The following is a 15337-nucleotide window of genomic DNA, read 5'->3' as shown; positions in this document are numbered from 1 at the left end:
CACTGGTCCATTCTATTGATGATATAATATTGATAGGACCTAGTGCGCAAGAAGTCACAATGACTCTAGAATTATTGGTAAGTCATTTGTGTGAGGGAGGACAGGAGGTAAATTCAACAAAAATACAGGGGCCTTCCACCTCCATGAAATTTCTAGGTGTCCAGTGGTATGGGGCATGTTGAGATATCCCTTCTAAAATGAAGGATAAGCTGCTGTGTCTGGCCCCTCCTATGACTAAAAAAGAGGCACAAGGCTTCCTTAGTCTCTTCAGATTTTGAAGACAATATATTCCTTATTTGGGTGCACTGTTCTGATCCATCTACCAAGTGACCAGAAGAGCTGCTAGATTTAATTGTGGACTGGAACAAAAGGAGGCTCTGTGACAGGTCTAGGCTACTGTTCCAGCTGCACTGCCACTTAGGCCATATGATCCAGCAGATTCAATGGTGCAGAAAGTTTCAGTGCAAATAGAGATGCTATCTAGAGCCTTTGTCAGGCCTCTGTAGGAGAATCACAATGCAGACCCTTAGAATTTTGGGGCAAATCCCAATTATCCTCTCCAGATAACTACTCCCCTTTTGAGAAACAGCTTTTGGCCTGCTACTGGGCCTTAGTAGAGACTGAACACTTAACCATGGGCCATCAAGTCACCATGAGACCTGAGTTGCATATAATTATTTGGGTATTGCCTGGCTTACCAAACCATAAAGTTAGGTGTGCACAGCAGCACTCCATAATAAAGTAGAAGTGGTATATAAGAGATAGGGCTTGAGTGAATCCTAGAGGCACAAGTATGCTACAAGAAGAAGTAGCCCAAATGCCCATGGTCAGCCTTCCTGCCATGTTACCTTCTCTTTCTCAGCCCACAACTTTGGCCTCTGGGGGAGTCCTTTATAATCAGTTGACTGAGGAAGAGAAAATTTGGGCCTGATTTACAGATGGTTCTACATAATATGCAGGTACCACCCAAAAGTGGACAGCTGCAGCACTGCAGCCCCTCTGTGGAACATCCCTGAAGGACAGTGATGAGGGCAAATCTCCCCAGTGGGCAGAACTTCAAGCAGGGCACCTGGTTGTTCATTTTGCTTGGAAGAAGAAATGGCCAGAAGTACATTTGTATACTGATTCATGGACTGTTGCCAATAGTTTGGCTGTATGGTCCGGAACTTGGAAGGAACATGATTGGAAAATTGGTGACAAAGATGTCTGGGAACAGGTATGTGGATAATCCTTTCTGAGTGGGCAAAAAACATGAAAATATTTGTGTCTTATGTCAATGCTCACCAGAGAGTAACTTCAGAAGAGGAAGATGTTGGTAATCAAGTGGATAAGATGACCTACCCTGTGGCTAACACTGAATCACTTTCCCCAGCCACTCATGTCATAACCCAATGGACTCATGAACAAAGTGGCCCTGGAGGTAGGGATGGAGGTTCAGTCAGATGAACGTCCCCTCACGAAGGTTGACTTTGCTATAGCCACTACTGAATGCCCAATCTGCCAACAGCAGAAACCCTCCCTCAGCCACCGATATGGCACCATTCCCCTAGGTGATCAGCCTGCTACCTGGTGGCAGGTTGATTACATTGGACCACTTTTATCATGGAAGGGGCAGCAATTTGTTTTAACTGGAATGGACACATACTCCAGATAAAGATTTGCATTTTCTGCATGCAATGCTTCTTCCAAAACTACCATCCATGGATTTACCAAATGTTTTTTATTCTCCACCATGATATTCCACACAACATTGCTGGTGACAAAGGAACCCATTTTATAGCAAATGATTTGCAGGAACGGACACATGCCCATGGAATTCATTGTTCTTACCATGCATGTTCCCCATCATCCTGAAGCAGGTGAATTGAGAGAATGGTGAAATGGCCTTTTGAAGACTCAATTATAGTGCCAAGTAGCAGCAATACCTTGCAGGGCTGGGGCAATGTTCTTCAGGATGCTGTGTATGCTCTAAATCAGTGTCCACTCTATGGTGCTGTTTCTTTCATTGCCATGATTCATGGGTCCAGGAATCAAGGGATGGAAATGAGAGGGGCACTACTCACTATTACTTAACCCTAGTGATACACTAGGAATATTTTTTCTTCTTGACCCTGCAAACTTAAGTTCTGCTAGTTTACAGATCTCAGTTCCAAAAGGAGGAGTGCTTCCACCAGGGAACACAATAATGTATAAGACTGCCACCTCCCCATTTTGGGCTCCTCTTATCTCTAAATCAACAAGCAAAGAAGGGAAACACTCTACTGACTGGAGTGATTGATTCTGACTATCAAGGAAAAATAGGACTGCATCTTCATAATGGGGGTAAAGAAGAGTTTTCTTGGAATACAGGAGACCCTCTAGAGCATCTTGTAGTACTGTCATGCCCTCTGATTAAAGTCAATGGAAAATTGCAACAAGCAACAATGGCCCAGAATCTTCAAAAATGAAAGTTTGGGCCAGTCTGTCAGGCAAAGAACCACAGCCGGCTGAGGGTAAAGGGAACATGGAATGGGTAGTGGAAGAAGGTAGTGATAAATATGAACTTTGACCATGCGATCAGTTAAAGAAACAAGGACTGTAATGGCCATGACTCTTTCTTCCTTGCTTTGTTATGAGTATGACTGCATATGTACATAAAACAAATATCTTTGTTTTCTTCCCTAACCTTTTCCCTTATCTTAAGACAGTAGCATTAGCTTCATGTCATAATATTTAAGGATGTCAAGTTTAAAAGTGAATATTACCCAAGGTCTTGCACCCTGTTCTGCATGGAATTAATATATTTTATATTGTTAAGTGGAAAAATACATATGCATGTCTGTTATTTTTTTTATTTAGAGACTATGATTTAAAGCGATGTGTATGGTTGCCAAGTTGACAAGGGGTAGACTGTGATGGTTAGGCTCATGTGTCAGTTTGGCCAGGTAATTGTGCCCAGTTGTTTGGTCAAGCAAGCACTGGATTAATTGTAATACAAGGACATTTATGAACTTTAGTCACCAGTGAGTTTATTGCATAGATGGTGGATTACATCTACAATCAACCAAGGAGATTGCTGTCAGCAGCGAGTGATGTTTTTATCCAATCTGCTGAATGTCTTAAAAGGGGAAGAGATTTCAGCATTCAGAGATAATTTTCTGGCTTGAATTCAGACAGCCAATGTCTCCTGTGAACTCATCAAGGACTTTCATTGGAGCTCCTGGTTTGTAGCCTGCCTACAGAATTCAGACTTGTGCGTCCCCACAGTCACATGAGAGAATTTTATAAAATCTTATACTATTTACAAATATCTCTTGTTGATTATGTTTACTTAGAGAACTCTAACTAATGCAAGGGTTATGAATTTTTCTTGGGCTCAGGCATTACATATTACAATTAAGAGCTAATTAATTAACTCAGATTAATTTACATAATTGCTACCCATTGTCATGTTAAAAGTTAGACCCCACAGGCAGGTTTTAGGGTGAATAAGTGGAAAGGGCCCATGATATTGTTGTGTGCCTGTGTGCCTGAATTAATTCAGCACTTTATAAGTAGCTTTCCAACTAATTGACTCTGTGGTCTCTGCCTCCTATAAAAGTTACTTCTCCCACGAACTTTTATCTTCTCATCTATCATCTCCTATGGCCTTTGCAGACTCCTCTTCTTGAATCTAGTTCTTGATTTCCATTCTATCCCTTGGGCTTGATATTTTTATGTTGTTCCTTTTTTCTGAAGCCTGGAGATCTTTTACACATATCCACTGTCACGGGTCAGTCTATCTGACCTTCTCTATTTTTCCACACTCCCCAGTTTCTGAGAGTCCTGGAACTCCTGCTTGCCTTGTAGGGAAGATTATACTTCAGAGTCTAGTGGGATAGAAATGTAGAGAGAAAGAAAAAGAGTAGCCAGACTCACAGCTCAGCAATTCAAAGGCGGAATATAGAGCCGAAGACAAACGTAGCTTAATTCATAACTTTTCTTCCTAATCTGAGCCAGATGCATTGACACTATAGTTATGTTAAATTGTCACAGAGTTTTTAAGCCTGATGAGTTAATGAAATTTACAGATAAGTAAAGCCAAAAACATCCTCTGTTTCATTCATAAATATGAGAAAACTACAGGAAATCTGCTAGTCTTCCTTCAGAATTTTACAAATACATTGGTTTAAATATCCCTGTGACCTTTGGAGTAGACCGTGTAAACTATAGACATGTACCCATCAACTATATTATTAGCAATTCATTTTCATTAAACTATAAACCACAGCAACGTTTCCATGGCAACTGTGTATTTTCACAGTCTGCAGGTCAATAGTGTAATAAAGCTAATGACCTAGAGGTGATGTGATTTGCATATTCTATCAATTTTAGAGTTATCAAATCTTGATGCAGTGTTCCATTATCAAGTGTCATCCCTCTCTGGTTACATTCTATTATTATCAGATACTAGCCCTGTGAAGAAAGAGAAGTAGTGCCTCTTTGTATAGGATTTTGTGCATTACACCCTCCTTGTGTATTCACAGCAATATTGTGTGGATCAATAGAAACAGTAAAGAACAAGCCTTCTACTTCTCTAGTCCATCAATATTTTAAATCAGAACTCTTAGTGGAAGAAAGAGGGAAACATATAACCTGACCTAATTTTTCTCAAGGATTTCCCCACCACTCCCCCCCACCCCCCAAATAAATTGAGTTTCATGAAACAAGACTTTAATAAAAAGAAGTAAACTAAAGAAGGGAAAGAGTGCTCTTTGTATATAATTATATGTTTCCTAAATAATTAAACACACCAATGCAGGAAAATTGCTGAAATTAAAATGTGGTTATATGTAAAGGGAGCCAGCAGCAGCTTGCTGAGTAAGTTCAAGGCTGCCTTCAATCTGGCTTTAGAAAAGAGAATTCCCATCCCATACCTAATTTACGAATTGTGAATGAAGGGGGTTGGGGCTCATTAATTTACCAATACATCATAATTTGAAAATTCATGAAATGGAACCAAACCAAATATTGGAGAAGTTAGATGAAGCCAGATGGAATAGCACGTATAATGTCTCCCTATATTATTCCCAAGCTAATTCAGTCCACAAAAAATTAGCATTATCTTACTGTTACTAGTGCATCTCCAGTCTATTTCATTAGTAAATCAACAATACTGAGTGTTCACTGTAGGCCAAACATTATGTAGAAACTACTGGCTTTATTTACAGGTAAGAGGTGAAAGTAAAGCAGTTTGGAAACATAAAATTCAAACAGTAAACTGTGGATCACTCATTTTAGTAACTTTAACTGGAAAGAAAATTTCATTCCTTCTTTCCTTCCCCCCTCCTCCTTCCTTTTCTTTCTTCCCTCTCTCCCTCCTGCCCTCCCTTCCATACTTCCTTTTTGCTTTCCTTCCTTCCTCCCTCCCTCCCACCCTTCCACAAATATTCATTGAGTATCTATAGGTTCCATTCAATAAACAATACTGAGTAAATAACAGTAAACAAACTTGACAAGTTATTTACTCTCATAATTTTCACATTGTCCAGGGGAAATCAGATGATAAACAAACATATAATGAGTTATTTCAGATAGCAGTAGTATAAAAAATAAAACTGGAAACTGAAATAGTATGGAGAGAATATGCATAAATAAATAAACCTGTGAATTAAAAGTTAGGGATGGAAAGGTTGTATACCATTAGAGATCATGGTTAGGGAGGGTCATTCTGAATTGTGGTATTTCAGGTAAGACAGGAACGATAAGGAGGAGTCATCATGTGAATTTCAGAGGAAAAAAGCACTGTAGACAGAGCAGCAAGTGCAAAGCCCTCAAGCAAGAGTCAAGTGGTTGAAGACAGACAAGGAAACTATGTGGCTGCTATGAGAGCAGGAGATTGGATTGGAGAGATAAATGGTACCAGATGAAGAAGGGGTGTATATGTTCTTCTCAAGTCATTAGAGTTCAAGAAAGAGAATGGCATGATCTGGTGTATATTTTAGCAGATCACTTTAACTATTACATGGAGAATGAATTTTGGGGACAAGGACAGAAGCTCACAGAAACCACTGAGAAATCTTTTGCAGCAGACCAAGAAAGAGACAGATGTCCAAATCAATTAATCCATTTGTTTTGAACAAGTCTTGCTAATTAGAAACTTCCTGTAATGGAAGGAGTTTTAAAATAATCAGTGATGACTGAAAGAACAGCTTTGGATTTTTAGGTATGGATTTCTGTATTAAAGTGAAAGGAAATCCATCTCTTCAAGGTCCATATTGCTCTGCCACATTTCTAATGAAAGAACTGTAAAATAGAAATAAAACAGTGGAAGGACATAAAACATCATAGCTTACCGTATTTGGCCTTGCAAGACTTGTTGTCTGGCTGTATAACGTAGCCCTCCACACAACTGCAAGCATAGGATCCATGCGTGTTTATGCAGGTCTGACTACACATACCATAAACAGCACATTCATCTTGATCTAAAAGGAAAATTGGTATCATTTGTAAGTAATTTCATTCTTGGACTTTTTTTTTCTCCTTGAAGAAAATGTTTTTGTCAAACTTTGGAAATATCTATTATCTTAAAAAGGAAGATTCAACTCCAATAAGTCTTATCAAAATACGCTAATTAATATCAAATTTATTGTTGTCTTAATATTTACAGAGACAGAAGATCAAACATAATATCTAACAGTTTATTTTTAAAGAGGAGTTATTTGTATTCGGCATGGAGGAGAGCAGACCAGAAGTTCTTGGATATGTTTACAAAGGTACAAAATGTACTTTAAATAATATTTGTTGAACAGTTTGATGATGACATTTCACTATTTTAACAAAGGATTAATATAGCAACAAGGTTTACAATCAAAAGAGTTCTAAGGAAAAGATGCACAAACTACCCTGACTACATAAAAAAAGAGGTTAACTATTAAGCACTTTTAAAGAGGAATTTTAATTAAATTCTATTTTTATATCTGTGGTCCTCTTTCTACTCCTTCCCTTTTTCCTTCCCTGATATTTGATTTTTGGAGTGTCTGGCTGAAATCTCTAAGCAACAGTTAATCATTCTAACTGACTAGGCAGATGAAAAGACAACCTTTCAGTAGTTAATTATTTAGACAAATATATATTCAGTCTGTCCTGTATGCCAAGCACTGTGCTGATCTCTGCAGAAATCAAAGTTAAGAAAAAGGATCTTCCCCTAACCATCCCCCAAAAAACATGGCCCCTATTCCCAAGTGAAATAAATCTAGTAAAATATAATCATAATATCTTACATTTCCTTTATAACAGGGACATAGGGAGCTAGAGATAAGTAAACCTGTTTGAGATTAGAGGTGGAATATTAAGTGAAAGCTGTACATTGGGCTGAGCTGTATTAAGTGAAAGCTGTACATTGGGCTGAGCTTAAAGCATGACTTGGTTTTCCTCAGACCAAATGATAAGGGATGAATTAAAAAGGGCATTCAAGGAAACAAAAGAACATGTGAAAGACAGTTGAACTAAAAGGCAATACAATATACAAAGGCATTGAGAAAGCATTCAAAGGAGGTGAGCCTTTATTTTGATTAGCTTTGTATTTTGGAAATGAGCAAACTCTTAAGAAAATAAATTGGTGAATGGAGAGATGAGATTCAGGAAAATTAGTTACATGCTAATTTCAGGCAAGAAATTATATCTTGATGTCAATCAGTGGAGCTGGCACAGAGAAAAAGAGATGACTCAAATGTTCAAGTAAAATGAACAGAATCTAAAGACTGATTAGATGGGATGGAAATGAATTGTGATCTAATTATGAAATAGCAAATACAAAGAGAGTAGATGACTGGAGAAGGTTAGCTTGATTTGGATATGTTAAATTTGAGATGTCTTTAGGGCATCATTAAGGAAATATGAAAATAGTTGGAAATACAGGACTGGAAATAAACAGTGAGATCTGTTAGGTCAAATGCTAAATAAGTCCCTTTCCTGTATCAAAAATCAGGAATGTTTCCTCAATGACCTAGAGCCATCTCTCTGACATATTGTAACCAAGGAAGTTAACCCTCCATCTCCTAACTTCCTGGGGAAGATGGTCTAGCTTTAGTAGTCACCTGACTCCAATTATAAACATACCTCTTATCATAATGATGCTGAAATACCCTGAGAACATGCAAAGAATGGGGTATATCACTTAGCTACAAAAAAAAATGGTGAACTTTCTGTCTTTGTAATCATTTTAGCAGATTGCCTACAATGCATCGTATTCTGGTTTAATGTTTCTTCAATAATAAAATTGTTTTTTCTTTCTCTTTTACATGTGGAGAGGTTTTCTGGATTGGGAAATTTTTTTTCTTTTTACTTATTGTGATGTTTAAATGTTTTGTGACCACAGAAAAATGTGTTCTTAAATCTGTCCAGTCTTTCAAGTGTGAACCTATTGTGATCCCTTGCTTAGACTCAGTTAGATTACTTCAGTAAGGCTTAGCTTAGGGTGGGTCATAATCCTCTTACTGGACTCCTTTATAAATTGGAATCAGGGAAGGCTACTGAGGCAGAAAGAAATGCCCAAAAGGTGAGAAAGCAGGCCTCAGGGGCCAGAAGCTGAGAGGAGCCACAAAAGCCAGAAGCTAAAACCATGGAGGCAAGGAGGAGAGAGGAGATATCAGCAGACACTGCCATGTCCCTGATTGACCACAGCAGTAGCTTGAGGAGAAAGAAATCTTGTGATGATGCCTTAATTTGGACACTTTCACATCCTTGGAACTGTAAGCTTATATGTTAATAAATGCCCATTGTAAAGGCCAAGCCATTTCTGGTATATTGTCCTGGCAGCCTTCAGCAAACTAAACCATTTAAATTTCCACAGCAATCTGTTCTGGAATATTTGGGGATCAATGATAAACAGATAATAAATTAAAACATATAATAGTAAGAGAGAATTCTATTTCACAGAAAGAAAAAGGAGAAATAAGAAAAACTTGGCTAGAGGAAAACATTATAGGATATCAATATGAAAGGGGCAGGAATATGTAAAAAGAAACAAAACAAAATAGAGTTTCTATGCCTAAGAATTTTAAAATGAAGTCACAAGGTCATTCTGGAGGTTACTCTTATGCAAATCTTAGCCAGAGACCACAAACTGCCAAAATATGCAAAGCCTGGAGCAACAATGTTCTTCAAATTCCTAAAGGCATCTCAATATAATAAATAAACCACAAGACAAAGAACTCAGTAAACATGTAATCTGAAGGACCAAATATCTGTTAACCATGAACCATTTACTTAATCCCTTGATATTGAAGACTACTTATCAACCTTTTCTTTTGAATTTGAAACTTAGCCTAGTATTATATGTTGCTTAAGAGTTACCTCCTGAGAGCCTCCTTGTTGCTCAAATGTGACCTCTCTCTAAGCTAAACTCAGCATATAAATGCACTATTGCCCCCAATTTGGGACATGACTCCTAGGGATAAGCCTCCCTGGCACTGAGGGATTATTACCAAGCCCCAAGTAGCAACACTTCTGGAAAAAGATCTTGACCAAAAAGGGGAAAGGGTAAAGACAAATGAGATTATATGGCTAAGAGACTTCAAAGTGAGTCACATAATCATTCCAGAGAGTACATTTTTGCATGTCTGAGCAAAATCTCATTTACTGCCACAGTAAATAGTGCCTCAAATAGCAGGGTTCCTAAGGGCTCTAGAGACTCCAGACACTATAGACAGGGCTGACAGCTCAGGAGTTTGGCACCCTGTCAGTGGTCCTTACTTTGGAATTTATGCTCCCCAGTGTGACAGAGTCTAACTCAGTTGTGGTTCTCCACACATGGTTCTACCCCTTCTATCTGAACCTAGATTTAGCACTAGAGTTGATAGGTTTATGTCCAAAAGACTTAAATCTTTGGGCTTTCCATGTGCCAGCTGGGCCCTTAAATTCAAGAGAGTTGTAAAACCTATGCTCCAGTTCGTTGGACTCACCCTGGACAACTCTGAAGAAGATGATGAACAACGCCCATCCCAAGGATCAGAGAGTTTCTGCAACTGCAAGGAAGATATTCCCATCCATCTGCCCCATGAGATATAAGCCCTTCTCAATTAGAGCCAGAATGGACATCACTCCTGGAAATCTCAGGACTGGGGAATGAACAATGGACTAGAGTAGACTTATAGTTATTCTGCAATAGACTTACTGCTATTCTAGCAATGGAAGAACTTTTATCAGGACATTGGAACTGTCATGAATGATGTTGCAATAATAAATACAGGCCATATATACATCTTGCATAATGTGCGGGAGCGAGTTTAAATTATAATGTAAACTATAACCCACATTTAGTGGCAATGCTCCAAATATGTGTTCATCAATAGTAATAAATGTAACACATTAATGAAGGAGTTTGTTAATGTGGGAAAGTGTGGGAGGGGTAGGAAGTGGGGCATATGGGAATCCCCTACTTTTTTATGTAACATTTATGCAATCTAAGTATTTAAAAAAAAATTTTTTTAATATAAAAAATAAAGAGAAACCCTTGTCAGGAAGTGCCAAGACAGGATACTATTTGGGTTTCTACCTGAGTCTGTTCTCCCTGAACTGAAATTCTCAGACCCCAACATAAATGCCCTTGATGCATTGTAGCTCGGTTTGTTATTCTGGGGCAGACTGCTGTGAAGGAGACCCCTTGAGGAATCTGAGAAAGAAACTTGCAAGTTAAAAGAGTAGAGCTTTCCAAGAATATCAGTTTTCAAAGGAATTATATGCAGTGAAGAAATACAGTTAGGAAAAGCTTAAAATTGCCATTTGGATTTAGCAATTAGGACATTGGTATAGTGACCTTGGGGTAGTGAAGGGGTAGGAGGAGACAATGCCATAAATGGAAAGTGGATGTTGTTAACAGGAAAGTTCTTTAATTTTAATGAGTCCCTAAATGGGACAGAATACACAAACTTAAGCCTGTTAACAGAGTTTGGTCCTTGGAACTTAAGAATGTTGAATTTAAAGAGAAACTTTGGGGACTAGAGGAAGGATGGCAAGAAGAGACAGGGTCAGAGCGGATGTTTATTTTGAATGTTTCTGTTTTCACTTTCATTTCAATACAGGAGAACTTTGAGCATATTGGGAGGCAACTTTAAACAATATGTAAGAAATAGATGGTAACTGATGGACCAGATTAAGATTACAAGGTGTTTGGGTGAGATTTGAATACAAATGGAAAAAATCAAGAATATAGGAGGCAACAGCACTAGTGAAATGTTAGTGTGAGAGGCATGGGTAGGCACAAATGCATATAAGGAGAAGCAAAACAGGGAGTATGTAGAACATTAATACCTGAGGTTTGTAAAAAAAAAAAAAAGCTATTATTTTAGAAAAGATAAGGTTACACACTGGCACTGAAAGGAATATATAAAGAAATAGATTTTATGAGAATAAATTATTTTTTAAGAGAGAAAAGGAAACTTTTATAGACACTGTTTGCTCACATCCCTAAGACATTTCATTGTGATTCAACTGCTAGGCTCTGCATCTGTGCCCAAGGGTTCTTCCCCAAATACTCACTGTGAGAATCTCTACCAGCACTTAGGGCTGTTTAAGTTCCAGGAGTATTTAACACAATACCCAGCACCCAAATAATTATCATTTGGAAATTGCAGTATAAATGTTCCATCTTCCAAGCCCCTCATTGGAGAGTCCACACATTTAAGCTGAAATCAAACTTTGTGGTAGATGGCTTATTAACTCAAACTTTACTGGGTGTCTTTCCTTCCATGTATCAACCCCTACCCTACCACAAAAAATGAAAGAAACAAAAATAACCTATCACTTGAATCCCCTCAGGTCTATTTCTGGGCGAATCCTAGCTAAGAAAGGAGTTTACTAAAGGAAGGCAAAAAGACAGTTGAGTAGCATAAGGGGGAATTTACAATGGGAAACTATACATGTGTAAAAGCATTAATCTGTATCATTCTCAGATTTCTTCAACTTCATGCAATAGTCTGGGTTCCTGGATGGCTTATTTGATATAAGTGCTTTAGGGGTTAGGGGGAAAAAAGAATAAGTATTTCAAACTAAATCTACAGTGATAATGAAAGAAATTAAATTTCAAATCTGTTAAATTCCTGCCCTTGGTGGCAGTAATGATTCTTATCTATTTTCATAGATTTCTCAAGTTTAATGTTATTGGTTCTTATTTCAGTACTTCTGATATGATTAGCTGTCCAGGGGAGCAATATGATTAATGATTTGTCTTGGTTCTTTCTCCTTAGGTAGGATATATAAGCTTACCCTGTTTAAATGAAGAGGATTGTTAAAACTGGAAATTTTATACATGTCCAAAGGAGCAGAAGCCATAATATAAATTAATGTTACACAAATACATTATTTCCCAATGTAAATGGCCTTTTATACTATTCAACAATCTTTTATCTTTCCCTTAGTAAACTCCTTTCATAGCTTGGGTTCTCCCAGAAGCAGACCATAAAACAAAGATTCAGATAAAAGGAAAAGATAAAAGATTGTTTGTTTTCTTACTTAGTGGTGGTAATAATGAGATTATTCAAAGAAAAGTGAGACACCAAGAAATTAATGTGACTGTAGAGGAACCAAACTGGTATAGTAATTAATTCACATAATTTTAAGCCAATATTTAAAAATTACAAGATTGTATACAAAAGTTTAGACTTTCTGAAAAAAATTGGATCTAACTATGCTAGACCCCTCATTATCACAGAAGTCAGACACAATTGCCACCTCTGAGTTGGAAAAACATTTAAATGTAAGTGTTTCTATAATGTTTATATTTCACAAAAAAACAAACAAAAAAGAAATAAAAAGTTTAAGTGATGTAAGCTCTGGGTGGGGAGTATTGTTCATCTCTACATAAATAATCTAAGCTGTATGTGTCCTGAGCTATGCATGTGCGACAGCGAGAACTGCAGCCCTGCCCTTGGTAACCATAACAACTCCAGTCCTGGAAAAACAGTTTACCAATGCAAACTCTATAAACTTAAATATTCAGGTAAAATGCAAAGCAAATGTGTTAAAAATTTACCTAGGATGTGGAAGATATATGTTAATTCAAGCTTACTGAACACTGAAACAAAGAACCACTTGGCTCTTCCTCTGTATAAACAGAACTCAAAAATCTTTTTTGGGGCTTGGATTTTGAATGAGAAGCTCCAAGCCTGGCTGGTCATAAATAAATCTTTTTTTCCTTCCCCAAATTATTCCTGAGTCCTGGCTTTTCTATACACAAATAATTGAACCTCTCTCAACTTCTACAACATTTTGGAGGGCTTATCCAGGATTTGCAAATGAAGGCCAGAGAAGGTAGCATTTTGCTACACCTTCTGGATCCTCAGGAGGACTTGGATGTACCCTAATCTTGATGCCACTGGATTACATTTAATCCAGAAAAGATGTGGGTTCCACTGGAATCTTTCTGACAAAAATCAAGGGCAATGGAAGGTCTGAAAAAAAAATTCTGGGAATGAAAAAGATTCCAAACTCAGAAAAGTTAAGACCCCAGGGGCATAGGGCAGGAAAAGCCTAATTCTAAAATTAGGAGGGAGCCTAATCTACTCTCTAAAGGAGGAGGCCGCAGTACTCCTGAGAATATGGGAAGAAGCCATCTCCTCCAGGTCTGAAAGGAAAGGAAAAAAAGGGATAAAAGCCTGGTGTTCTGGGCTTGTCTAACTGCATATTAGTATCTGGTTCTGATCTTGTCTCCATTGAGATAGTGAAGGCTTGATTACAATAAAAAAGGATGTTTATATGTTTGAGTCCTAATGTCCTGGAAATTGGTCTGCATTTTGAAAAACTTAGTTACAGAAAAACGAATCAGCTTTTTAGTCAAGCTTGGTCTGGGTGTGAAGTTAAACAGTGGAAAGATCTAGCTGGAATCTTCTGTTTTGGTGCTGAATGGCAAATGAATTTGATTTATAGACAACAAGCATAAGCAGAGATCCTGTTCTATTTCTAAAGTTTGTAATGGCTGCAGGGGCAGATATGCTGAAGAAAATATATACAGAACTTGTAAGTCAAATTAATACATTTTGTACTTCTGTCTGTATCATCTCAATGCTAGTGTTAGAATAGTGTAATTATGTAAAGTAGTAAAATTTGGTTAAGCTGAAAACCTCCCTTGCCATTGGCAAAGGAGTGAAACGATTGTAGTTTATAAAGCAAAACTGTGGTGTGAATGTATGTGCACATGCTCTGCTTTCTTGCCTCTCTGGGTCTGTTCCATTTACTGGAACTCAGGAATTGTCTGTGTCCATGTCCGTGCCATGCACCCAAGTTTGTTGGAGTTGGCCCAGTCAGGGTGGCTGGTAGAGCCAGTGATTTGAACAATAGCCCTGCCAGGACAGGGGGTCCATGGGAAAGGTACCAAATTTGAAGTTCTTTCAAGCCATTTAGTAGCCTGGAACTTGCTACCATCACCTTATCTCACCTCCAAAAGCAGAGAGCTGGGAAGAGGGAGCAGCTTGTCCCTTTCCAGTGAGTCCTCACCTTCTATTCATAAGCCACATTCCTATCAAATCACTGATCTACCTGCAAAGGGGGAGGTAAGGGAGATCTCTCTCTTTGTAAGTCTATGTAGAAATGCTTTGAAATGTTTAAAGCTGTAAACTGGTAAAACCCTGGCACCAAGGGATTACTGCCAAGTACCAGCTGATGATGTAACTAGAAAATGACCTTGAATAAAAGGATCAACTCGGACCAGCAGAATCTCTCAGTCTACATATAATACCAGGAGTTAAAAATGCTTTCTGACCTGAATAGAAGGGGGAAATGGAAAGGAAAAATGAGTTTATAAGGCTATGAGTCTCCAAAAAGAGCCAGGAGGTTATCAGAGGGGTTGCCCTTATGCACACCTGAGCAGAGTCCCAGAGACAGATAAAAGTAGATGCAACCCCAAGTATTGGTTCTTCTGAGGGCTGCAGAGACCCACAGGTTCTATGGTCATGGCAGATGGAGTTCAGTGCCATGTTAGTTGGCCCTACTTTGGAGTTTGTGTTTCTGTGTGATGGAGCTGGACTCAGATGGGATCTTCGTCCACACGCCTCTCCTGTTACTTTTACCAGAACTGTAGTTGGTGCTGGGGTTTAATGTATACCCAGGGGACCTGAATCTCTGAACTGACCATGTGATAGCCAGGTCCTGGGCCTCAACAGAATTGCAGCAACTACATTCTGGTTTATTGGACTTACTCCAATCAGCTTACATGGAGATGAAGAAGGTCAAACACCACACCAGGGAGCCAAGAGTGCCTACAACTGAAAGCAGGAGAATTGTATCCAGCATCCATGTGGAATCTAAGCCCCCTCTTAATATAGATGTGGAGTGGATACGGCCATTCTAGGGTCCACAGGAAGGAGGAATAGAGAATGGATTA

General features: G+C 38.4%; 1 protein-coding gene across 1 annotated transcript in view; it reads right to left on the bottom strand.

Moving 5' to 3' along the window:
* Positions 1-15337, bottom strand: part of LRP1B (LDL receptor related protein 1B) — a 2023931-nt gene that overhangs the window by 1117388 nt on the left and 891206 nt on the right. Inside the window, exon 5 of the mRNA XM_058301027.2 lies at positions 6315-6443. Coding sequence (XP_058157010.1) covers positions 6315-6443 — 129 coding nt within the window. The remainder of the gene's footprint in view (positions 1-6314; positions 6444-15337) is intronic.

This window comes from Dasypus novemcinctus, chromosome 7 (genome assembly GCF_030445035.2).
Source record: "Dasypus novemcinctus isolate mDasNov1 chromosome 7, mDasNov1.1.hap2, whole genome shotgun sequence".
In the NCBI taxonomy this organism is placed as follows: domain Eukaryota; kingdom Metazoa; phylum Chordata; class Mammalia; order Cingulata; family Dasypodidae; genus Dasypus; species Dasypus novemcinctus.
The sequence above is the reverse complement of the archived record's forward strand: the minus strand, read 5'-3'. Positions and strand labels throughout refer to the sequence as shown.